At 47.8% G+C, this 26,174-nt stretch overlaps 1 protein-coding gene across 1 annotated transcript in view; it reads left to right on the top strand.

Annotated features, from left to right (window-relative positions):
- The window catches only part of LOC144120116 (solute carrier family 2, facilitated glucose transporter member 8-like), a 33,694-nt gene extending 7,823 nt beyond the window's left edge, over positions 1-25,871 (top strand). Inside the window, exons 2-7 of the mRNA XM_077652562.1 lie at positions 1,520-1,778; positions 4,199-4,420; positions 15,715-15,912; positions 19,384-19,626; positions 21,156-21,455; positions 24,167-25,871. Of these exons, the coding sequence (XP_077508688.1) occupies positions 1,520-1,778; positions 4,199-4,420; positions 15,715-15,912; positions 19,384-19,626; positions 21,156-21,455; positions 24,167-24,460 (1,516 nt within the window). The 3' untranslated portion in view covers positions 24,461-25,871. The remainder of the gene's footprint in view (positions 1-1,519; positions 1,779-4,198; positions 4,421-15,714; positions 15,913-19,383; positions 19,627-21,155; positions 21,456-24,166) is intronic.
- Positions 25,872-26,174: the final 303 nt, after the last annotated feature.

Genomic DNA, 26,174 nt, shown 5'->3' with positions numbered 1-26,174 from the left:
AGCTTGAATAATAGAGGGCTCTTGAATAAGAATCAAAATAACCAAGCTGCCCTTGCGGCAGCCTAGTTAATTGTGACAAACACGGTGTCTTCGTCTGCCTTCCTGCTTCACCATTACGAGCCTGCCAGCGACAACAGCATAGAAGAAGAGGAATTAGAAGACACCACTGGTGCACTGCTCATCTCTGTCCACAGTCATGTTTCAGGAGAATCAGTCCCGGAGCCGGGTCTTCAACAAGGGTCGTACGCAGCAAGGTACGCTGCCCCAGGCGGCGCCTGCCACAGCGGGTGCCTCGAAGGACGCTGTCTCAAAGCCCCCTAAGCAGCCGTCCCCCGCCAGCAGCAAGGCTGAGTATGAACCGAACGTCGACTCAAAGGCCGTCTCTGCAAGGTTCGGAGCCTCAGAGGGCAGTAGCTGGGGCAAATCCTGGATGAGCTGTCGTCCCATGCCAGTGAATAAGCTGATACCTTGCTGGGCCGGATCGCTGTGCATGGGTACTGCAATGGGTTACTCACTGCCCGCTGGCCGAAGCCTTCACGAAGCCAAGAACCATGGCACCTTGGACATCACCAATGCAGAAATATTCTGGTACGGCAGCCATGCGAATATCGTGAGAGTCCGAGGCAGCAAACGTGTCTCTTTCTGACCGAGGACAAATATAATTTGGCCTGTAGGAATGGACTATCGCGTTTCCAAAGACAAATCGGCTATTACTACTGGTGCTGGTAGTAAAAATTTTGTTGTTAATTACGGTGTAACAGAGTTAAATGTCGCTACGGCTGGACAACAGCCTCTGTCGAGCTCATGATCGTGTTCACTTCAGCCAGGACCGAGCAGAACAGCAACGCCTCCCACTGCTCGTTTGTGAGAACATTGTCTTGGGAGGTCATCTTATCATGTGAAGTTGATTAGACTAGTTCCGGTATATTCGGCATTGATCGGTGCATACGGAGGGGTAAATTTTATTTAGTAAGCTAGGGTGAGAGAATTCGGTGGTCTGTAGTGGTCGCTATTGAATTGCCATTTCAGTAGGGTGGTGGTCAAAGAAACATTACTGCCACTGAAAAGTGTCGCTTTTTAAGCTAGGAAAGGTCAGTTAATTAGAGTTATCGCATCCTCGACAATTTTCGCAAGAATAGTGCGATTGCATCAAGATCGTTTTTATTGAGTCCAAATTCATACAGGTGGGCTACATAACCGTTCCTTCCAAATGATGATCACGGTGTTCTCTTCTGTCCTGACGTCACAAATCTGAATCGGAATGAGAGAAAACATTTTATTTCTCTAAATCCTCTTTTCTGACCGACAAATGCTTCTTTTGTTGCCTGACTAGCCTGAACTCAGTCATAAGGGCGATAAAATTGATTTGGATGAAGAGTAAAAAATGGATAGAGCTGTCCCCAGTGTCCCTTGAAACCGAAGTTACGACACCTCACCTCCGCCTTTGTGAATGTGCACTGCCTCCACGCAGCAACCTTGAACCTGTTCTTTCTAACGGTTCAGTGGTACGCTGATGCAGGTTCGGTTCGCTGATGACGCTGGGTGCGGTGTTCGGCTCACTGGTTGGGGCGGTGCTGGCACAGCGTTACGGTCGACGCTGGAGCTTCCTGACAGCTGCGCTTGGCTTGCTTGCCACATGGTTGTGCATCGGCTTGGCTGAGCATGTGTACCTCTCCTACGTGGCGCGCTTTGTCAATGGATTTTTCACGGGCTTCGTTTCGCTTGTCGTGCCCGCGCACATCGCCGAGATGGCCTTCGTAACGCACCGCGGAACGAACGTAAGTAGCGCCAGGAAAGTACTCTGTTGCTTTGTGTCACTAACAAGTATTCTGGCATGTACCAGCACCGCCCTGCCCTCGGCCGTAGCAGATATTTGTGCATGTATGGTTCATCGCGGTCCTGAGACTTCAGCGGGCAGCTTTTGATAGAGGCCATTCGAATGAAATTGTCGACACATTCGCTGAGGTTTTAAGGAATAACATAAAACTAGTCTGAATTTTCCGGCATATTAAGCGGCCATATGTCATTGTGCTTCATTGGGCCGCTTAGGAGAAAGAAATGATTAGAAAAATGGTAGAAAACTGGGCGACATGAATTGTGTATAAAGGACACTACAAAGCAGGAGCCATACGATGTTCCCATCCTCACCTTGCCTTGGGTCCTTGGTATCGTTGCGGCATATCAGAAAACTCAATATAGCAATTTCTGCATACTTATCTCTGCATTGAATTTTAGCTCCCCGTACACTCCACCGGAAATTTTAAAGTAGTGCGACTGGAGGACCTGTTCTGAACAGGCCACACTGCCTACGCATTGCATATATTGCATATGCCCATTTCTTTTTCAGCTCATGTACAAAATCATTTGCTACTTCTCTGCTGTTACTCTCTATGCTGTCTTCGTGCCTTTTTGAGGTTACAACCATCACTTTCCTTTGCGTTGTTCGCTGCACTGACCCTTAACCTAATTTGAAGCATTTTAGTTTCTATGATAGCCATGGCTATTAGCGATCTCCTGGTGGTCAAAATAAGTCCGAAAGGGTGCCTCTTTCTGTTGCCCACCTCGCACCTCTTAATGCAATTCCCTTTCTACTTCTGAATTCGGCGTCGAATACTATCGATAACTAATAAAGCGTTCATTCCCTCACTCCTTTTGAATAATGCTATAGTGGAACAGGTGCAAGGCCTTCGCTTTTTGCATAACACCCAAACCGAGCCAACAGACCGCGCCAAGCGGACATAGTTGAGCGGCTGTGGTCATTATGCGTCCAAGTTTATGCAACCGCGTTTGCGGACAGCGCATCTCTAAGCTTTCCGAAGCGTTCTAGAAAGTTGTACGGTGGATTGGGCTGCTTGGTTGCTATTCATAATGCAGACAAGAACCCTAGATCACAAAAGACTCTTCTTGCTTTTAACAGCGCTCATTCTAAGATCATAAAACTCGGGGTTGCCATGAACTGCATCAACGCTGCCCTGGAAAATACTTGCCGCCATCAAATGACCGATAAGATCAATCAGCATGTCGAGGGGCTACGCATGTCTGGTTTCCCTGATGATTGTATTTCAGCTGTTTGTGAGAACGAATGCAGAAAAGAAAGAGAAGTAAAGTTACGGATGATAAAGAAAAGGAACATAAAATAAATCTGGTAATACCATACCTAAATATGATGTCCCACAATCTGAAGAAAATCGTCGGCCGATGCAACGTTAACGTTGTATTTTCATCACCATGAAAGTTTTCAAAAATTTGCCCAATGATAACGAGAAAGAAGGCGCCGTGTAATATTAAGGACGTCACAAATTTCACAAATTGTGTAACAAAGGTAGTTTATGGCATTCCCCTTACGTGTAAAAAAGTGTACATTGGCCGAATATGGCGTTGTTTTAATAAAAGAGCGCTAGAACACTTCAATCTTGTAACGGATGGTATCAGCGACCATGTTGCTTTACGCTGCCGGGCATGCAAATGCAAACCTATGTTTAACAAGGCGTAGTTTGTGGGTCACGCAAAGGATAATCTTCAGCGTGAAATTAACGACGCCTTTTTATTAAGAAAGTTGGTGACAATTGCATCAGCCGGCCTTCACTGTTATTCCTGGAGAATGAAATTGCTTTTTTTTGGGTTGATTTTGATTAGGTTTCACCTCATGATAACAATGTATTTACACGTCGAGGTTTTTCAAATAAAAATCAGTTGGAAGTGCAGCACAGTCCTGTGTTGTTTGTTCCTTGTTTTCTGTGTGCGTTATATTTATGGTTCGAATCTTGTCTGCATTATTTCTAGGAAAGCATTGAAAATGGCAAGCAATGGAAGCATTGTCCAGACGTCAGAGTTTATGCTTCTAGTGGGGCGCCAAAATAGCTCGCATGCTGCGCTGGTCTCCAGCAGTCCAGAAGTAAAATAGCTATTTTTTAAACAATTTTCCCACTCCGATGTAAAAGAAACAGGTCATCTTGTACAAAGTAGCATATTTTTACTCCCCACAACAACTACATCCTTAATATATTTCGATGCTCACGATATACAAGAAACACTGTATACGTAGCGTGCCTGCACTCCGGGGCGTATAGCGACCTCGGCACTTAATACCAAGTCTCTTGACTGATGGTTTCAAGGGCACAAAATCCTAAAACGCGCTTCGCGTTCAAGAAAAAATAAACACAAGAAAACATCTCAGCAACACCTGAACCTGCCGCAGGGCGCCACGCACCACTTGGTGATCACGCTGGGCATGCTGTACGCGTTTGCCATTGGCCGATTCCTCGATTGGGACTGGCTGGCACTGTGCTGTGTGCTGCCACCTCTGTTGCTGCTTCTGCTCACGGGGGTGGTGGTCGAGTCACCTCGATGGCTGCTGCAACACCACAGGCACCAGCGCGCCTTCCAGGCACTGCTCAAAGTCCGCTGCACTGGCCACCAGGCGAGTGTTACCGCAGAGCCTGTCTCCGTCACTCAGTTTCCATGTGCATGCATAGCCCACTTTTAGCGGATTCCATGACGCATGGCGCGCAAGCAAGCGTGCGGCTAGTACATCACTGCTTATCAGTTTTTAGTGCGTAGTGTGTAAGCACTATTGGCCTCCTGACCAGGAAACTGTCGGTGTGTGGTGAATCCTCTGAAGCTATAGTGACGTGATGGGGAAGATGGCGGGAAATAAACGACACTATTAATTAAGGTGACTTTAGCCAATCTGGAGAAATAAAATAAATAGTGCCGAGACTGGGTTCCTAATCCGCTGCGGCGCGGAGAAATAAGCTTCGCAGGCCACCGCACAAGAGCACTATACTATCGCCGCAGCCGTTCACGCTTGGCGTTAAATGCCACACCCTCGCGCTGTGCAATGCACATTGGGGTCCGCCTGTACGAAGAAAGTAAACGCACGTAACTGGCTCTCTGGATCAGTGGGGACCTGAATCGGGATTTGAGATACGTGGCTGAAGCGAGAGATGTGCGCTGCTTGCGTATGCGTCGACAGAATTTTGGCAGAAGTCGGGCACTGGAGCAATAGTCCGCAGGCGTTCTATTTTTTGGCGTTGACAGCATCGTATTCTGCGTTGATTTTGAGGAAAGGAAAGGCGCATAACTGGCTCCCGGGGTCAGTGCACACCTCAATTACTCTTTCAGTTATGTGGCGATGGTCTCCACCTGCAGAAAACCGCTTTCGCACAATATTCTGTGCTTAGCAATGCTAAACAACAAGCAGTTTTTTTCCTTCCTGCGCATGTTGATAGGAGCGCCAATAACAACGGGCACATGCGGACGAAGCCACAGAAAAGCTTAACTACCACTAACCAGTGGTCTGGTGTTGGTATCTTACCTTTAGAATACAGTGTGGAAGTGACATTATTTTAAACAACTTACTCGCTAAAATGTTTACGCAAAGCCTTTAGTTTTTGTGGATTCATGCTTTCATCGTTCAAGCGACTAGCTAAGGGACCTAGAATATATCAGCCTTTCTCAAATAACTATGACACATAGATATACTCGGCGGTACCAATGAGTGCACCATGTATTCGAACTTTCGAATACATGTACATGTCGCAGAGGTTTAATAAATGTACATGTCGCAGAGGTTTAATGCCATTCAATGTAGCAGACGACGTTCCTGCAATCTCTTAGTAAAATTAATGAAGCTCTAATTGTAACAAATGAAAATGACCCGAAAAAGGCCTGAGCAAGAGGAAACAAAGGAAGCAAATATCGAATCGAAATAAAAGCGTTAGTAAATTTAATTAATACGCCTTTCCAAGTTTTTGTAGCCGTTGAGGCATTCTGCAATAACAACAAAGGTGTAGTTGTTTTATTTTTATTTATTTACAACATAGTGCTGGCCTCATCTGAGGCTGTGGCAAGTTTGGGCATCAAAATTAATCAGAAGGAATAACTTCAAAGAACAGAAAAGAGAAAAACCACAAAAAATCACAAGTTACTCGAAGCATGCAGAAGCAGCTGAAATTAGCAAAAAAAAAATCCAAATGAACGAAAAAGATGTGGTACAGTCTTGCAAATTTCAGATGAACGGTTTAAAAATCATGGCAAAGGTTCCAATATATTTAATGGCATCGAAGGTCCTTTCTAATGTAAATACGCTCGCTAATTGCAGGCGTTAAAATATTCGTTATTCGATTTTAGTTAATAAGGCACTTGACAGTGACAACTATCATCTCACTCTGCGTAACCTCGCAAATCTGATGTGCATTGGTGGATTTCACGTAGCTCTCAGCGCCTAATTTTAAGAAATATACAAAGCTAAATTCTGTTCACCGTGTATATAGGAGAGTGCCCGCACTCACACACACACACTCAACTTCTCTCCACACGTCCGTTATGGCTTAATATTTTATGCATAATATTGAAAATAACATTAACAACCAGTACTTATCTGTCGTTTCCAGCTACAAATACTTAGGAGTTATTATTTCATCAGATCTTAGGTGGAATGAACCCGTAACACACACCTACATTAGAGCTATGAAGAAACTTGGATTTTTAAGGCGTACGTTATAGAACGCTTCACCTGAAATTAAAATTTTAGCCTACAAAATATTTATCCGACCCGTCCTAGAGTATGCCGCGATTGTCTGGGATCCACATACACAATCTAATATTACCAAACTTGAGAAAGTTCAAAGAAAATCAGCTAGGTTCATCTTTAACTCATACAGCTGGCGCACGTCCTCATCATTACTCCTAGAAGCTGCAGAACAGGAAAGTCTCACATTGAGACGGTACCGGGATAGGATGAAATTTTTCTATTTACTGTATCATAACCAGTTGGGAATAGACAAAAGTTTATACATTCTGCCAGCTAACCGCCGCTCTACGCGCTCATATCACACCAAAAAAGTCCTAGATTGTTCGTGCAGGACTAACGCATATAAAAATTCCTTTTTTCCGCGCACTATTTGCGATTGGAATGCGCTATCCGCCGACACGGTTGACTGCCCAACGGTTTCGTCATTCCTCTGTGCACTTGCGCATTGTGACATTCCGTGTGTGCTACGAGGATCCACGTTCGACGGCGCGGCGTAGACGGAGACCCGTGACAGCGGCATCATCAATTACCCAGCCATGCTCTTTGAGTGACGACCAGAACAACCGGACCCGCCGCCGCCCCGGGGAAACAGGCTTTATCCTCCCCAATTTCCGGGCACATTCCAGGACAAGGGAGCTGTCAGCGGGCCAGAGCGCGCCGTACCACAGCCGACGCTATGCGCTACCGCGAAGACAACATTCTTTCCCTCCTTCCCCTTTCTTTGTGGGCTATCGCCGGGAAGGCACCCACAGCTTCCTGCCGTGCCTCGTGAACAAAAGCGCATTCCCAGAAGGGCCGTGACGGACACCTGTCATGGCGGACAGGCAGTACTCGCCAAGAATGTGGAAAGACAGGCGCTAGTGAATTAGCTCCGAAGAGAGAGCCTGTGTATACTCTCACTTGAGAGAGAGTGGTGGCGTTTTTGTTGTTTATTTAGTTTGTATTGTTAACAGACTCTGGGGTCGAGGCTAAGCCCAACCCAAGGGGTGGTCCCCATCTCGCATGTTATTTTGGATTGGAGAATTGATGCTTTGGGCGGGCCACTGGAAATGACCGCCCTTAGTCCTTTGTTAATCAAGTGCTTAAAAGCACATGTAAACGGATGCAGTCCAGTCTGAGCTGGGGCTCCATGCTTAGCATGTAATGTGATGCTACTTAGGCACTAACCTGCCCGGTCGATGAGTAAAGTAGTGCAAAGTTTGTTCTTTTGTAAATTCAGTTCTGCTTTTTCCAGTTTAACTCTCTGTATATGTATGTTGTAAAATTATGCTCTGCTGTCATCATCTACAAGCTCGCCTCCTGTTCATCTTCCAAGCCGAACGACACTAGAGGAAGGGTTTGTGAACCATCCTCGAAGAAACGGACGACTATTGAAATTCTACTGCAACGCACGCTCAGGACGACATCGTTCGCCAAGAGGGCCTTCAGCGCCGAAGCCCGACGGCGTGCAGCTTCTGCCAGCAACCGCTCGAGCCCAACTCCGGAGCCACTCCATCGCCCCCATGAAGTCGTCGGCACGTAAGCTCGGACGCCCCAGCCTCTGATGTATAATCTTAATCATGTGTAATTATTGAATATACCTGTTTGTTTAAACTGAGCCATACGGTGTCTCTTTGCCTCTCCGTCCCGTGTGGACCTGCGCATTATGGGGGTCATCACACTGGTGTCAGAAGTGGGGTCTCAAAAGCAAATGTCCTCTGAATGCTGTGACATTCATGACTTCAAAATTGTAATCAAAAGGGAATCACGGGACTGATTGTGGGACTTTTACCCCCATTTGAGAGGCTTGAGGCACTGGAGGGCTTGAAAAAAAAAATGACTGTATCTGAGGGAGCTCCCACTCCACAGCCGTCGCTCGGAGCAAGCATGCTGGCATTAGGAAGCGTCATTCCGACGTTTACGGGAGATAAGACAGGGGTTCCAATCTGCGATTTCTTTTCCATGCTAGAAGAGATTGGGAAAATGGGGGGATGGTCCGATGCTCAAATGCTGGGAATGGCGAGGTGTAAGATGGCAGGAGCTGCTCATGATTTGGCATGGCGAGACGAAAAAGTAAAATCCACAAAATCATTTGCGGAATTTAAGAAGCTCGCGTTTGAGCATTTTGACACTGAACCACGTCACGTGCGAGTACAGAGGTTCCGTGACGCCGGACAGATGGTAGGGGAGGACGTGCGAACGTTTGCGTCGCGGCTTCAGCGCTTAGCGCGCGATACGTTAAGCAGGGAGGAGGAAGGAGACCAGCTTAAGAAGAAATACGCGGAGGATATACTTAAAAAGGAAATGACCGCTTTGTTCGTGGCTGGTCTGCAAGACCCCGTGCGCCGGTTCGTGCTCTCGCGCAAGCCGAGCAATTTCGACCAAGCCGTGGAGGCCGCATTGGATGAGGAACAAAATGAGGCGTTAACGACAGCCGCAGCGAGAGTACGCGTCATAGAGAGAGCGGTGCTCAACCCTGAGGTTGCTCTCTTGACAGAGCGGTTAGATCGCTTAGAACAGCTGCTATCTCAGCAGGTAGAATGCCAGGTTGAAGCGCGCGCTCAACAGCGCCCATTCGCTGGAAACCGGAGACCGCCACAAAGCTACAGGCGCGGTATGCGAGATTTTGAAGAAATCTTATGCTTCGCTTGCCAGGGTCGCGGACACATCGCCAGGTTCTGCCAAAACGTGCGCCGTGGGGAGCCACAAAGAGAAGCAGGCGAGACACGCCCTAAGCAAGCCTACAGCGGGGCTCCAGATACCGAGTCAAAAAACTAGTTAGTTCTCCCCAGCCTGAGGAGCGTGGGGAGGGAGCAGTAGATGATGAGGTGGTGGTAGTTTGTGTGGCCGACGAGGCATGCCCTGTTGTGCGTTGCAAGTTAAATGGTTGTTGTATGGAATTGTTGATAGATACGGGGTCAAAGGTGACATTGCTTAAGGAGAGCAGTTTTAACACGCTTCGAAGGAAGGGGGACCGCGAGGTGTTGGAAGCGTCTGGTGGTATGGCAACCAAATTTGTAGGCATAACGGGGGATCCTCTTGGCATAAGTGGACTCTACCGGTTACACTTCTCTCTCGGCGGAATTGCATTGGAGCACCCCTGCTACGTATGCCCGGACACGGTGTCTCTGCCAAACGGAGTGTCAGGTATATTAGGGCAGGATTTTTTGAGAAAAGGGAAGGTAGTAGTCTCATTCTCTGAGGAAGAGGTTAATGCGGGCGGCTCAAAAGTTCCGTTTTTGAACAGGAGAGGGGCTGAGATTCGCATTACCGATATTGACACCCGTCAAACAGTGGGATCATTGGAGAAGGTATATTCGCGGGTTGCCGTCCGGCTGGTCGAGGAGGTGGTCGTCCTTCCTTGGTCGGAGCACATTTTGTACGCGTTTGTGCCTTCAGATGTAGAGAGCGGCGCCGTGGGAGTGCTTGAGCCGGTCGACTCTCTCAGCAATGGCCTGAAGGCAGCCGCGTGCCTCTTGACAGTTAATGACGCCACAGAGTGCCCCTACGGGTGGTTAACTGTAGCCAGCAGCCACTGAGCCTTCCCAAGAACAAAACATTGGCTTTCTTCACCTCTGCGATAGAGCAACGTGAGCCCACCGATACGGTACTCGCAACTGTAGAGCATGCTAGTCCTTCGGCTGCTCCAAAGGTGTCGTTCGATCTTTCTCACGTAAAATCCAGGGAGAGGGAGGCTCTGGCTGGTTTGCTGAACGACTACTCGGAGGTATTCGCCGCGTCCAACCTGGATTTGGGCTGCTGTGGCGTTATAAAGCACAGGATAGAAACCGGCACTTCATCGCCCGTTTACCAGCGTGCGTACAGGATTCCTTACTCCCAACGTGAGGAGATGGAGCGGCAGGTGCAGGACCTGATTGATCGCGGCATTGTCGAACACTCAAAGTCACCCTGGGGAGCACCAGCACTATTGGTGGAAAAGCCAGATGGCTCGTATCGATTGGTAGTGGACTACCGCAAACTAAATGCCGTAACTCGCATCGATCCATACCCCATCCCCAATATACAGGAGACGCTTTCTCAGCTGGGCTCTGCCAGGTACTTCACGGTAGTGGACATGGCGGCGGGATTCTGGCAGATAGCAATGGATCCGGCAGATGCCGAGAAAACGGCATTCAACACGCCCTCAGGGCACTATGAATGGAAAAGAATGCCGATGGGTCTGGCCAACAGCCCTGCTGTCTGGCAGAGAACCGCTGATGTTATCCTGGCAGGTCTTCTGGGGAGGCTGTGCTTCGTGTATATGGATGACATTATCATATACAGTGACAGTTTTGATAACCATTTGCGCGATATTGAGCAGGTTTTGGTGCGACTAAGAGCAGCGGGTCTCAAGCTGAAGCCCTCTAAGTGCCAATTCCTCAAAAACGAGGTGAAATACCTCGGGCACGTTGTTTCAGCTGACGGCGTTCGACCGGACCCTGAGAAACTAAGGTGTGTCTCGGATTTTCCATCCCCGACTAGCGTCCGCCAGGTCCGGCAGTTTCTCGGCCTGATCGGTTACTACCGAAGGCACATAGAGGAGTTCGCCAAGCTCGCTAAGCCGCTCACCGCCTTAACAGCCAAAAATGTCGCCTTTCGCTGGGACGAAAACGCGGAGAATGCTTTTGGGGCCCTGAAAAGGAAGCAAATGAGTGCACCGCTGTTGCGCCACCCGGATTTTAATTTGCCCTTCGTTATGGCCACAGATGCGTCAAAGTTCGCAGTGGGTGCCGTGCTATCTCAGGTTATCGAGGGCAAAGAACATCCCGTTGCTTTTGCTAGCCGACAGCTGAGCCCCACAGAGCAAAAGTACGGAGCTACGGAAAGGGAGTGCCTCGCCGTTGTCTGGGCAGTAAAGCACTTCAGATGCTACCTTTACGGCCGCAAATTCAAGCTAGTCACAGACTGCCATCCTCTGAAATGGGTGATGAGTGTCAGGGACCCTAGCTCGCGACTCGCTAGATGGAATCTACACCTGCAGGAATACTGCTTTGAAGTTGAGCACAAGTCAGGAAAGACACATCTGAATGCTGATGCACTCAGCCGCACAGCTGCCGTGGCAGCTATAGATGAGTTTGTCCCCGTAGTCGACCCCGCCGAATTACGCACAGAGCAGGGAAAAGATCCTGACCTGAAGCGAATAATCGAAAGCTTAGAGGGCGCACCGTCTCACCCCGAACAGCTAGGTTATTTCATTGACAAAGACGGCACCCTGTGTCGGCGCACGAGGCCAACCAGGAAAGGGAGACCAGAGAAAACCGCTTGGGAGAGAGTCGTCATACCTCGGTCGTGGACAGAAAGGGTTCTTCGCGCGTTTCACGATGCGCCATGCGCCGGTCATTTTGGCGTAGCGAAGACACGCAGGCGTGTGGAGCGTTTGTACTTTTGGAGTGGCATGCGACAGGATGTTAGAGACTACTGTGCGAAGTGTCATTCCTGTCTCGAAAGAAAAACACCCAAGGGACGAAGACCAGCTCCAATTCAGCCGTTCCCTGAGGTTTCGGCTCCCTTCGAGCGGACAGGTATGGACATAATGGGCCCATTGCCCACGACCACTTCCGGAAACAAGTACATTTTAGTATTTGTCGATCACCTTTCAAAATACGCGGAAGCGGTAGCACTCCCAGATCAGAAGGCAGACACGGTTGCAAGAGCATTTGTCGAACAGATCGTGCTCCGACATGGACCCCCGAGGCAACTCTTGACAGATCGGGGAACTAACTTCGTGTCGCAGCTAATGAGGAGAGTTTGCGAGCTGCTTAAGATCGCTAAGAAGCAGACAACACCGTACCATCCGGCTTGCAACGGCGCGGTGGAGCGACTGAACCAAACTGTGGCCGGGTTCCTGTCGCATTTTGTTTCGCGCGACCAGCGGGACTGGGACTTGTGGCTCCCGTATGCAATGTTTGCCTACAATTCCGCAGCACACGAGAGCACGGGCGAATCGCCATTCTTTCTTCTCTACGGCCGAGACCCGGACCAGCCTAGTGAAGTGCCAGAGGGCCCCCGTCGTGTCCCATACGCTTCACTGGACGACTATAAGGTTGAGCTAGAATCGCGCTTGCAAGTGGCGAGGGACATCGCAAAGGAGTCCTTAAAGAAAGCGGCGAAGCGCAGGAAGGAGGTGCACGATCGCAGTGCTAGAGACGCGCCGTTTGATGTGGGGGACAGCGTGTACATTGAAAACTGCCAAAGGCAGATTGGGCTAGCTCGTAAGTTCCAGACGAAGTGGAGAGGACCGTGCGAGGTTGTCGAGAAGCTTTCTCCGGTAAACTTCAGAGTCCGAGACGTGAACCGGCGTTTGATAAGGATACACGCAAATCGCCTCAAGTCGGCACCGGTTCAGTATTCACGAAATGAGGAAAGGGAAAGCGCGGATTTTGATGGGGACAGAAGTGAAGCGGAGCGCGCAGATAGTTCGCAAGAAACGCCCTCTCCTGCATTTGTTCGGCAGGCGCCCGAGGTGACGGCCGGAATGCCACCGGATTTACTTCATGCATTGCTAGAAGAAGAAGCGCGCGAGGTTGCCGCGCAGATAACGCCAGGAGAGGCTCCTGCCACGAGCCCTCGCGAGTCCCAAAGCAGACAAAGGGGCACAGACGTACTTAGTATGACTCATGAAGGCCGATATCCGCTGCGAAATCATCAATTACCCAGCCATGCTCTTTGAGTGACGACCAGAACAACCGGACCCGCCGCCGCCCCGCGGAAACAGGCTTTATCCTCCCCAATTTCAGGGCACATTCCAGGACAAGGGAGCTGTCAGCGGGCCAGAGCGCGCCGTACCACAGCCGACGCTATGCGCTACCGCGAAGACAACATTCTTTCCCTCCTTCCCCTTTCTTTGTGGGCTATCGCCGGGAAGGCACCCACAGCTTCCTGCCGTGCCTCGTGAACAAAAGCGCATTCCCAGAAGGGCCGTGACGGACACCTGTCATGGCGGACAGGCAGTACTCGCCAAGAATGTGGAAAGACAGGCGCTAGTGAATTAGCTCCGAAGAGAGAGCCTGTGTATACTCTCACTTGAGAGAGAGTGGTGGCGTTTTTGTTGTTTATTTAGTTTGTATTGTTAACAGACTCTGGGGTCGAGGCTAAGCCCAACCCAAGGGGTGGTCCCCATCTCGCATGTTATTTTGGATTGGAGAATTGATGCTTTGGGCGGGCCACTGGAAATGACCGCCCTTAGTCCTTTGTTAATCAAGTGCTTAAAAGCACATGTAAACGGATGCAGTCCAGTCTGAGCTGGGGCTCCATGCTTAGCATGTAATGTGATGCTACTTAGGCACTAACCTGCCCGGTCGATGAGTAAAGTAGTGCAAAGTTTGTTCTTTTGTAAATTCAGTTCTGCTTTTTCCAGTTTAACTCTCTGTATATGTATGTTGTAAAATTATGCTCTGCTGTCATCATCTACAAGCTCGCCTCCTGTTCATCTTCCAAGCCGAACGACACTAGAGGAAGGGTTTGTGAACCATCCTCGAAGAAACGGACGACTATTGAAATTCTACTGCAACGCACGCTCAGGACGACATCGTTCGCCAAGAGGGCCTTCAGCGCCGAAGCCCGACGGCGTGCAGCTTCTGCCAGCAACCGCTCGAGCCCAACTCCGGAGCCACTCCATCGCCCCCATGAAGTCGTCGGCACGTAAGCTCGGACGCCCCAGCCTCTGATGTATAATCTTAATCATGTGTAATTATTGAATATACCTGTTTGTTTAAACTGAGCCATACGGTGTCTCTTTGCCTCTCCGTCCCGTGTGGACCTGCGCATTATGGGGCTCATCACAGCATAAATCCTGAGTGACATGTGCCCCCCCCCCAAAAAAAAATGAAATTCATGTTGTAAATAGTATCTTGTGTGTTTGTTTTTGTTCTGATTTATTATTCAGCGTCCTGTATCTTGTTTGCTGATTTTGATGTTTTTGAATTTGTTGATTTGTGTTGTCCACTCCTGCCCATGGCCTGATAATAAGGCTGGCAGTACCTGTAAAATAAATAAATATATAAATAAATAAATAAATAAATAAATAAATAAATAAATAAATAAATAAATAAATAAATAAATGATTATACTGTCAGCAGAAGCGAGATGGAGAAACTGGAGTGTGCCGAGATTTGCGTTATTGCTCAGTATCCGGTCAAAATGACGCTTTAATCCCTCACCTGTTCCATTAATTTATTAAGGTCTTCATCACGTTGAGCCATAGCCTCTTTATTGGCCTTGGATCAAAATAATATGCCGTGTAAATGACTATGATGCTGCCAATAGGCCTGCGCACGACCATGCTCGTGTGTTCTGCACATGCTGTGCGGTGTCGCATTCCTAGCGTGCGCTGAACGAGAACACAATTACAGCTAGCCAACGACGTACTGCCTCGCTTCTCTGCACGATCACATTAGACAGGTGTAATACTCAGTTCGTTCTTGGCAACTCCAGTCTTGCGTTACCTATAAGAAACAATTTGAACGATGCTGCCTGCCTAGCATTTGGCCGAACTTCCAGACGCTGCCTACAACGTGAAACTCTGGTAAAAATGTTGTCTTCTCGCGTTTCTGCAGTTTCCTTGTTTGGGCGAAATGCTCTACGCACCGCATTTTCATAAACTGCACGAAATTGACAACTCACGCTGTGGGGCATAATGGCCTGATTATAGTGAGAGCTGTGCTGTATGTCCGCGCTTCGTCTTCGCGTGACGCGGCGAATAACAGGAGGACACGTTGGGCAGAACAAAAAGGACATGGAAAGGGGGGGAATCGCTGAACGGCGGACTGATGCGTACGCATTGCGAAGAACAGTGGATTCTCCAGTGTGGAGCGAAAAGCATCGGAAGCCACATGACGCTTGTGCCTCTAGACATCAGACTAATAAAAGCGGCGCTGTTCTTGCTGGTCAGTACAATTGGGTTCTAGGTATTTGAGATTAACCTGTGTCGTCCCGTCTATGGACACTTCTAGATTGCTGTTGATGTGCGAGCCCTCCCGTTGTGAAGCTGGTAGTAGCGACGTGACCAAACAGCACGCGGTCTGGAAGCTGCGCCGGCCGTTCAGAGTACAGGTGGCAAGCAACAGCGCCCCTTCACCTGCTCTTCTGCTACCGTATTGGCGCACAAATTGCGCATATCTTACAAATTTACTGCCTGCATCCGTTATCTCGCCCTCAGTGACAGGACAGGGCTTGGCTCGTTGTCGATGCCATGCACGCAGGCCGAGGCGGAAGTCGAGTTTGATGCCATCCGCGCCATCTTCACCAAGTACAATACGCCGGTGGCGCACTACGTCATGTCAGTGCTCGTGATGGCCGTGCAGCAGGCGAGTGGTGTCAACTGCATCATGCTCTCCGCCACCAGCATAGCGCCCACACAGCAAGCCACCAACGGTCTCGTGCTACTGGCCCTCCTCCAGGTAGGCGCTGTTGTCGCCGTGTACTCATGCAGAGTTAAGTTTGTGCGCAAGCGTACAATCGTTACAGTTATACGTGGTTCTTACAAGGAGCGGTCTTGCGCCCATTGACGACTACTATAGTCGGCGAGGGCTTTTCTTAAGGGTGAAAGGAAAGGTACACGGGTTCAGTCTATGTAACTGTGTCTCTCCGCCAATACTTCGGCCGCCTTGCGCACGTTACTGGCTGGATTTATTGCCAAGAAACGCCACGGAAAATTTGCAGTTTTCATGACATCAACACCACCCTTCAGTGGTGTCTTGAACTAGTCTGAGGGAGCGATTTGGGCAAGTTACGTATTCATTTTTAAACAGCATGGGAAGGGACAGTAACACAAATACAGTAACATAGACGTTTGGATAAGTGATCTTTAGATAACATTCAATCGTAACAAGATCACCTATCTATTCATGTGCTCTTGCACCATGGCGTGGTGGTGTGTGTTTCTGACCATTCTGTATGATGAGTAGCATTGTTTTCTTTTTTACGTTTATGTTTGTTGTTGGAAGGAAAGCTTATGAAGACCGTTTCTTCGAATAAAAATTCAATTAATAGTCGGCGCTTGTGCTACGTGTTCTTTCCTCTGTCAAGCCTTCCCGCGCTGTTAAACAGTGACTCAGTCGAAGAAGGATCGGCGCGCACGTAACCACGTAGTTTACACCGTTGCGTCAGTGATTCGCTGGCACATTCCGACATTGTTGCGAGCGTTGTGCTGCAAAAATACATTTTAGGGGTGTTGTTGTACGGGCCTTTCTGGGTATAAGGTGACAGAGGCGCCGCTAAGCGTCGTTGCGTCAGTTTTCTGGCGCCACCCATGCATAGCCAAAACGCGAATAGCAACAATCCGCGCTCTAGTGAAACGCTTGCTAGACCATGACAGCGCAGTTGAGATCAGGCACCGAGCCTATAAAAGATGACTTTCTGAGACTAGAGGCATTGTTGTAAATACGAGGAACTATTTGGTAACAAACATCAGTAAGCACGCTTGAGTAAGGGGCACATGTGAAGCGTTAGGAGATTTGCGCGTGACTGTGTCTAAAAACAGGCCTCGTTACAGCACATAGTGTGGTGACCGACGATACTGAATTGTGAGCATCCTGAACATTTCTAAACTTCACTCTCCGTCCTTATTAACGCCTGTAATTTTTAGATGTATATTAGAGGTTTTTTTCTCGTGTTTGTGTTCTTCTAAACACATGCTTGTATCTTACTGAACACCTCGTAGCATTATTGTTCATTGCCTTATTATTTCTTGTTTGTTGTTGCATCCTGCTCTGGAATTTGTTTTTTGGCGCATGTCTCCTCTTTTTGCTGCACATCAACCAAAAATGTGCAGGTTAATAATAGCCTCTTTTTCCTTTTTTAGCGGTTACCATTTGTTGAATTGTGTATTATGTATATAAATTTTTCTTCTGCCATTTCTTGAACATTGTGCATCTTGTTAGCTGTGCATCGCTCGGCCGACTGCACGTGGTGCAGGCCTTACCAAGCCCTTGTTAGGCTTTTTGCTTGTCCTCCACTTCAACATCAACGCTGTCAGTAGACTCGAGGTGCTCAAAAATAAAATTGGACTTGCACCGGGTATATTGTAATCCACTCAGAACAAGGGATGAACTGATTTCATTAGAACTCAATCTGATCGTTTTGCACTTCTTTCTAGCCCCATACCATACCCTTGCTAGCTACTACTGCAAACAGTCGGTCACACGAGCGGATTCTTAAATTAGAATACAATCGGACGAATGGAATTTTATTGTAAAGACCTTACATTCTTTATGCATCTCATTTCCATCCACTATCTACCTACAAGCTGGAGCACAAAAGAGTGCGTGGAAAAGGCGACCTTATTGGTCTCGCTTCTTATTGCAGGCAGGTTGAGTATAGAAGGTGTTTCAGGGAAGCCAGCCACTAATCTATAAATTATGCTTTTTGGGTTATGAAGACAACTTTTGCGCCAGATTAATAGCAGTGTCACCCGACATCAGAAAACAGCTAAATAAAGTTAACTATGTAGCCAGTTAACTAATTTTGCACAATAAAGTTTTCAGCTATTCCTGTTAGACACCTGGCTACAATTAGAGGTTTGTAGTCTGTCGTTAGTATTAGCAATATCAGTTTTTAGAACTTCGAAAAATTTGTCTTTTTCGCCTAGCTCCGCGGAATGGAGGATTGCTTTGACTGCATTCTTTTCGAAACCGCATGTATTTTGGCATGAGCTGTCCAAGATTTGTTGGACCACAGCGCCGAGAGTAATCGCGTTTTGGAAATTCCAAAAACTGATTTCGCTATTACTAAAAATTGGCCATATTTCTGCCGCAAAACCGTCTTCTTAACTCAAAAACCCCATTTTTAACTATTATAGGGGCCTGCTTTGCTGAAATAATTTATATAAATTCACATTTGAAGTATTTCGTGCTTAATAAAATTGATGCGCGAACAAAAGAGGCACATCTCTCAGTTCAATTCTAAGTGGCAAAGATAAGACAATATTTTTCGATTCCTACTGTAATTCCATGGAGGGCGTTTAGCAGGACGGTGATGCATCCGAATAAATAAAACACAAAGGAGGAGGGGGAGGGGGTAAATGAGAATAACAAGTTTGTGCACGACTTAACGCACCGAACAATTCTCGAAAAAAGCATTTTTTTCATGTAACGCAAATTTCAATGTAAGCGCAATTTTTTCATGTAACGCAAAATTTCAGTACAAAAATCGCTATATCCACAGATCACCCGAACGCAGTCAGGCATTTTCTGCTATTAACGTGTTTTGCATTCGTTAAAAGCGTTCGCCACTTTTTTTCTATGGCAGTCTAAACTGTTCGACGCGATCGATGGAAACAATTTAAAAGAATGATTTTGCTACATATCACAAGAACGGGCCATTACTTTCAACATTTAAATGAGAGCATCTTACAATTTCCCAATTTTCAAAATTTTTCTGAGAAATTTGGACATCATTACATGATTTTAATTGCCTTTAGCGTAGACGATTGTCACACAAATTTACGATTTTCTTGACGCATGGACTTCCATGTGGCATTGCTCGGCCCCCGTAATTTGGAATGATCATTCTTGCTCAAAAGCGATTGACTAATACGGGGCAATATACGCAGTTCAGCCTAACATCTCCAAAATGCGAACCACACCACCTGGCTGCGCAGAAGGGCCAAACCAGTATATTTTGACGACAGTGATGTTGAGGGTGCTTGTAGCATGGTTCCGGTTTTGCAACCGATCGTAGCGCGGGTTCTGTTTTCAGCCTTGATTTTCGTGAAAAAGTGGTCGTTAGAACCGGGTATACACGCTAATCCTTATTGTATTGCCGGTCCAAATTTTTGTTTGAATCTCATGTCTCACTCCCACTTTACGCACTGTTGTAATTCGAAGATTCGTTGTAAAACCGGTGCTTTCCCTTCTCGCTCTTCTGTGCAGTCTGTAGTGTCGGCCCTGGCCGTGCCCTTCTTAGATTTGGTTGGTCGGCGGAAGGTCATCGTCGTGTCGGTGATTGTATGTTCGACTAGCCTCATCTCACTGGGCTTCGTCTACTACACCACTCCGACAGCGCCGCCAATGGGTGCAGGTGCAGCAGCTTCGTCAGATCACTCACCTTACGTCGAGCCGCTGGCCACTGCCTCGACGTTGCATATGACGAGTCCGCTGACGTTCGCGTGCATGGTGCGTACACCGCTTAACTTGCGAATCCGAAGCACTTTTAATTTTTTTTCTCACTCGAGTATCAGACCATTAGAAACATGCGGCAGACTCTAATTTAAGCATACACACTTGTAGCTGACACGGGGACTAAATATGCACAATGCTGCATTTGACTTGCTGTGTGCTGCGCTCATTGAAGCTTCTGAAGAGAATGGTGCGCGTCGTTGGGGCAGCGACTACAAACCTTTCTATCGCGACAGCGTTAAAGGCACCGTTAGCTCGAAAATCCGGCGTCGTAGTTGTCGGCGTTGTGAGCGAAAATACGGTGGTATAGGATAGCCTAGGTGGAAGTTAAATTAATGGCTCATCGCGAGAGGTTGCACGAGAACAGCAACTTGAGTCGCACCAGCCCCACCGGTGGCAAACGCAGGGCAGTGGCGCATCCGCTAACCACTGCGCCATTGCGGACGGAGTGGTGTGAGAACTCTCATGGACCTATGAACATAATGTTGAACATCGCATATATATGGCCATTAACATATTAACGCTATCGGATCATATCCTTAAGGCGGAGCTTAAGTTTGCCCTTCATTTTTTTTTCTCCAACTTCACAGCAGTACACTACACGTTTCCCTGCTGCCGATGCACAGTTTGTGCTATCGATGCTCAATCTTCCAGTTTTTGATCAACTGTTTTGTGTACACTTCGCGTAGTAAAATAAACTGTTTCTGTGCTTCGTAAACTAAATGCCTATTCTAAAGTTCGCATGCAAAAGCAACTGCCACTACGTCCACAGAACTGTTATATCTATATTTCAGCTATATATCGATGCAAGCAACTCTGCTTACTTTCACGGTGCCACCGAAACAACGACTTCTGGAGTGCAGGGTCGCCCACACACCTGTCAAAAGCTTTGGAACGGCGCACCGGAGAGTACACTTTTGTGACTTATAAGTGACATTTGTCTTTAGGCCTGACGACAACGTGCGTGAAGATTTCCATGAATTGGGTTTAACTCATCATGTCTGTAAAAGCTGTATCTGGCCCGGTAGCCAGCGGCAGTTGTCAAAAATGCACTACAAAACGCGCCGATCGAGCGTTCTAGACAAGCCTGGACGACTGAACGTAACTACACGACCCTCACTGCAAAATGGCGTTCTATCGCATTACCCATTCCTCAGATGAGTAAAAGGCTATCCTGGCCTGCGGCTCCTCTGCGGTATAGGAGCAGCTGGGGCAAGCTGCTCTATTCTTACATAACCCTCCTGTCCTTCCAGGAAGCGCACAGGCACGGATGTTTTTTTTGGGAGGGAATTGGGGCGCTTCACGAAAGCTGCGTTCATTCTAGGTTTCCCTCGCTTCTTAAGCAGGCGTAGAGGCTCTGCTTTGATTTCTTAGCCTTTACAAACGTTACGAGCTGTATTAGAAAGACATTTCAGTGACCCCACGGGTGTTACGCTGCTAAAGCGATGTGGAAGTACATCATAGGCTGCCGCTTTTTTTTTCGGCGGCAGTCAAACTCTCTGCTGTCGTTGCCGTCTACGCTGCAGGCTTTCTTCGTAGCCGGGTACTCTGTTGGCCTCGGGCCGGTTCCATGGATTTTGGCCGCCGAGCTGACGCCCCTGCGCAACACTGGAATGGAACTGGGCAGTGTGTGCGCCGCTAACTGGGCCAGCTGCTTCGTCACGGCGAACTTCTTTTCGACCGCGAGCACTATGCAGCTGCTGGGGGTGACGCTGTGGCTGTACAGCGGCGTTACTCTCACCGGAGGCCTCTTCTTTTTGGCTCTGCTCCCGGAAACGGCTCACTCGTCCATCGAAGAGATTCTTCTCATCGGCCAAGATGTGCAGGTTGGTGAAAGATAGCAGAGAACGCTCCGCTTCAGCCATGTCCATCGAATGCTTCCAAGGATTATGGAGCATTAGTCATTCCTCTCAGTCCTTTTTTTTGCGTCTCAGAACTGCACAAATTCTATGTAATGCCGTGTATATACAACATAAGAGGAACCGCGCGTCTTGCATTTGTGACAGATAATTGAAACACGTCGCCACGCTTTCGCTGAACCCAGGGTGCATAAGCTTCGCCCCTTCTCCAGTGAGGTATTCTTCTGTTTCGTCAGCTAGTCTGCAATCTTTAAAGTCTTAAATTGGCACCTCCACTGGGCTCTCGGACATTGTATTGCTTTCTGCAGCAGCGTCCGCTGCTTGTCTAATATATGGTCTTTATCATACGCAGTTTTTTCATAGATCTTTTGTATAGACATAAACATTCGACTGTCAGTCCGGCTCAGTTTGAACTGACAGGAAGTTTTAATGCGAAAGCATTACAAGCCTCATAAGGAAAAAGTATGTTTACGGAAGCTAACGTTGCTGATTAGTTGGAAAGAACTGACGTCTTCAGACCGAAGTATTCCCATTGGCTGGCTGCCTGCAGGGAAGTGACATTACGTGACTAGAAGCGACGTGACTACTGTGTAAAGGCATCAACATCTGCTAATGATAAAGCATTGCCATTTGATAATGAAATTTGCTGTCCCTATCAGTTTTTTTCATTTCCTTGCTCAATTTTCAGCCTTACTGTATCACCTATGCGTCCGCACATCATTCAAATGTACTGAAACGCCTCAACAGATAGGAAATTCAGATATATCCATTTCTGTATTTACCCCCGAACAGCGTTTTTCGTGCCGAAGCGTATGTTAACTACCATCAAAGCATTTTTCTCTTGGTACGTTCCATTAATACACAATAAATATACTTCTATGTTCAAGTAGAATCTCCATAGGTGCATTTACAGTACATTTTTTAATTCTGAAATGCCCGTTTGTGAAAAAACAATGATTACTCATTTACCGCTCCAAAAACATACGACAGCAAAGAATAGACGAAACGGGTGCTATGGTTCCTGTCCTTCGTATTTCTTGCACTAAATGAGCAAGACACATTTTAACCAGCTAGCACAGTAAACCGTACAACATTTATATTCACGAAGACAGGACTGCATTCATGTTTGATAGAAGAACAGCGCTGAGAAGCAAAAAGGCGCAGGAAGGAGACTAGTATTGGACGGCATTTGTGCATGAGCCGCACAGGGTGACCAAGAATCCGCAATTTACCATGTCTGATTGGCTGCTGCGACCAGTGTTTCTGGGTGCTCTGTATGAATACATTCACAAGCATATGGCTCGCTCATAAATTTTTCCTCCAAAAAATTAAATGCTGAGTTTGAGCCTAATCATATGAGTTATGATGTGAATCTAAGCGTTTTCAGCGCTTGACGTCAGGTCGAAGTTATCGTGAACACCTACTCCCGATTATCCGTCGAGGAACGCTCCCAAGAGACACTTCATTCAAAGCGTAGCTACATATTTGTCGCGAATGGGTAGCGCGTCCCCGACTGCCGAAGGGGAACGCTATCGCGTGCAGGTTCGAACGAGACAACAAAGAGATCAGACAAAACAAAACCAAGCCGCATATATAATTCAAAGGGAGAGAGCAGATACTAAACGAAAACAAGAAAAACGCCATTCAGCACGTGTACAACACTACAGAATAAAGGAAAGAGCTCGCCAGGTACTGAGCGTCCAATGTGAGGCGGGGATGCCTTGCAGACAGTGAGGATGCGTGTGGATCCAGTGCGACGCGCCGCTGGCGTTGCGTCGAGGAAAGTGGCGGAAGGGAGCCACGTGGCAGTAGGAGCGGAGAGGACTGCAGGAAGACGCCGGCGGCCTCCCGTCAACAGCCCGAAGAACTTGGCAGCAGCAGAAAGAAAAACGTAGCCGAGACCCGTCGACGGCGTCACGAAACGCCAGAGGCTTAATGCGGGCTACTCAAGGGTGCCTTTCGGCAGCATGGACCCTCAGTCCATCGGCTGCCACCTCCACGCTTGCAAGGAATGCAGGATCGAGGCTTGCGTCGGTGATCAAAGGGAGGTCTTTCGGCAGCACGGACCCAACGTCCGACGGCGGCCACCTGCACACACGCTTGAACGACACGACCTCCGCTGCGCTGTCTCCCTTCACACCTCGGTCTTGTGACACGTCAGTTATCTATTCCTCGTTCTCGCCGCGCACCCTTCGCGCGTGCACACGTGCAACGCTGGGCTGGCACGCGCAGCGCTCCGCTGTCCGACGCACTACTGTCGACGCACCGCGTTCAAAAATCTCCGATAGTTTGGTGTTCACGTCACCTTGTACTAACGCTTAGCCGTGAAACTTTGCTTGCAGGATGGTCCTCCATCGTGAAAGGCTTTCAAGGCCATTAAGACTTTTACCTTGCCTGTCATGAGTGTGGAGGAAGGGAAGGAGGGATTCGTGACCTAAGGACAAGGAGCACGATCCGCTGACTTCATTTCTAGGCTCTAGAAATTGCAAGAAAATAACTCTAATCGGTGTGGTGTCATATCCGTTATCTAGTGTTCATATCCATTCATGTGTATCATATTCATTATCTAGTGTTCAGCGGCTAGTCAGAAAATGTGTGGCGCCTGAAAACGACAGGCCGCGAATACGCACTTTATAAAACGTTACTGACATGCTGTGTTTATAAAACATCCCTTCTAGCACGAGCCCAAAGACAAAAGGCGAAGGTCCAAGTCAGACCTCACTCCAGGGCAGGAGCAGCCTGCCGCTCCCAAGGACGACGCGGAGCCTTCCGCCAGGCCACCGCAGCAGGGCAGCCGTGCAACCGGCATTGCCTTAGGGCCCGCTATCGATGACGCCCCCGAGCAGCCTCAACTCCAGCGCTCGACTGGCCCCGGTTTGGCAAGGTTGTCAGCTGCCTCCCGACGCTCCACAGCCTGCAAGACCAGAGACGCTTCGAAGCGAACGCGAGGCGACATAAAGGGGGCCCAGTGAAGTGGATGTTCATTGGGATGGCGGGAGCACCACCAGCAACGCCATATGTGCAAATCTGCAACTGTGCGAGTGGTGCAGCGCACAAACAACCGTACTATTTGAATTTAGGCGCATAACCTCCTGATATTACCTATCGTTAGTGTTGTATGTCTACTTCGAAACAGCAATTATTTGCCGTCTGTAGCCTGCTTTGTAATACAGATGTCGTGCTAAAGCATGGCACGTGTGTGGGCCCTTTTTCTAATAAGACTGCCAAGAAATTGAAAATGTTTTGCTCATGCTTGTTCTTTTCGTCACCCCTTGTTCTCTATGGAATTTATTTATTTGTTTGTTTTGTTTACCCTCAGGGCCAGAGGTATTATAGAGGGAAGTGGTTACATAAATTTAAAAGAACAACGTGCAGTGCAACAAAGTAAATGGTAGTACAGAACTGATGGTTCTTAGTTATAGAATATTATCTAATGAGTTCTTGATGTGCTGAATAATATAATATAAAACAGTACATTAAGTGCAGCAATGTAGTGGAAAAATTGGTCTTACAAAAAAATATAGATGCTCCTCCTTACACAATGTTCTCTAATGTGGTCTTGAAGTGTCAACAATGGTAGCGGTTGTCAACAATGGTTGTCAACGGTTGTCGACAATGGTAGCGGTTGATGTCGAGAGGTGATTCCATTCAACAGCTGTGTGCGGAAGGAATGACTGAAACATGGCATTGGTTTTGCATAATGGAATTCTGAATATGCTGTTGTGATTTAGTCTTGATGAAATCTATTGGGGAAGGGAGATCAGTTCCTCTAGTAGGAAAGGATGGTGAAATATCTCGTGAAGAAGTGAGTCTAATGGCTGTACGGCGAGGTGCTAAAGATGGCAGGCTTAGATTTAATTTCATTGCAGAAACGCTGGCAGTTCGGTTAAAATTACAAAGAATAAAACGAGAAGAATTGTTTTGTACTAGTTCTAATGAGTGAATTAGGTTCTGTCGAAAGGGATCCCAAACTTCTGCAGCATACTCGAGCTTTGATCGGACCAGTGACTTACATAAGGTAGTTTCAGGGGAGAAGGTGCCTTTGAGAAATTACGTAAAAAGTATGACTGGACCATGTGAGGTCGATAGCAATATAGCATATCGAGATAAAAGTGGGCAAATAGACGCAATACTTCTTGACATTGCGAAGGCCTCTGATCGCGTTTCGCACTGCAAGCGGACGGTATAACTCCGACATTTACTTATAAATCAACGTCTTGTTTAATGGCTTGATTCCTGCCTTTCTGAACGACAACAGTAACTTCAGATATCTGGTTCCAATTCACCACCACCACTAGCTCTCTCAGGAGTCTCCCAGGGCTCCGTACTTGGTCCGCTATTGTTTCTTTATCTATTTAAATGACTTGTTTTTTAACTCCCCAGTGCAGTGCCGATTTTTCGCAGACGACTGCGCTGTATACCTACAAATTCAAAAAACAGAGGATCATTGCATGCTGCAAAATTACCTTTCTGAAGTTTCCAATTGGAGTCCGGCCTGGCAAATGTCTTTAAATACCTCTAAGTGCTCGAAAACAAAACTAACACGTAAGAAGTGCTTTCTTAATTACACATGCAAAATAACGACACAGCTATTAGTCCTGTAAATGGCCACCGCGGTGGCCGAGTGGTTATGGCGCTAGGCTGCTGGCCCGAAAGACGCGGGTTCGATCCTGGCCACGGCGGTCG

This window comes from Amblyomma americanum, chromosome 2 (genome assembly GCF_052857255.1).
Source record: "Amblyomma americanum isolate KBUSLIRL-KWMA chromosome 2, ASM5285725v1, whole genome shotgun sequence".
Classification (NCBI taxonomy): domain Eukaryota; kingdom Metazoa; phylum Arthropoda; class Arachnida; order Ixodida; family Ixodidae; genus Amblyomma; species Amblyomma americanum.
Note: the sequence above shows the minus strand (reverse complement) of the source record. Positions and strands in the feature narration are given on the sequence as shown.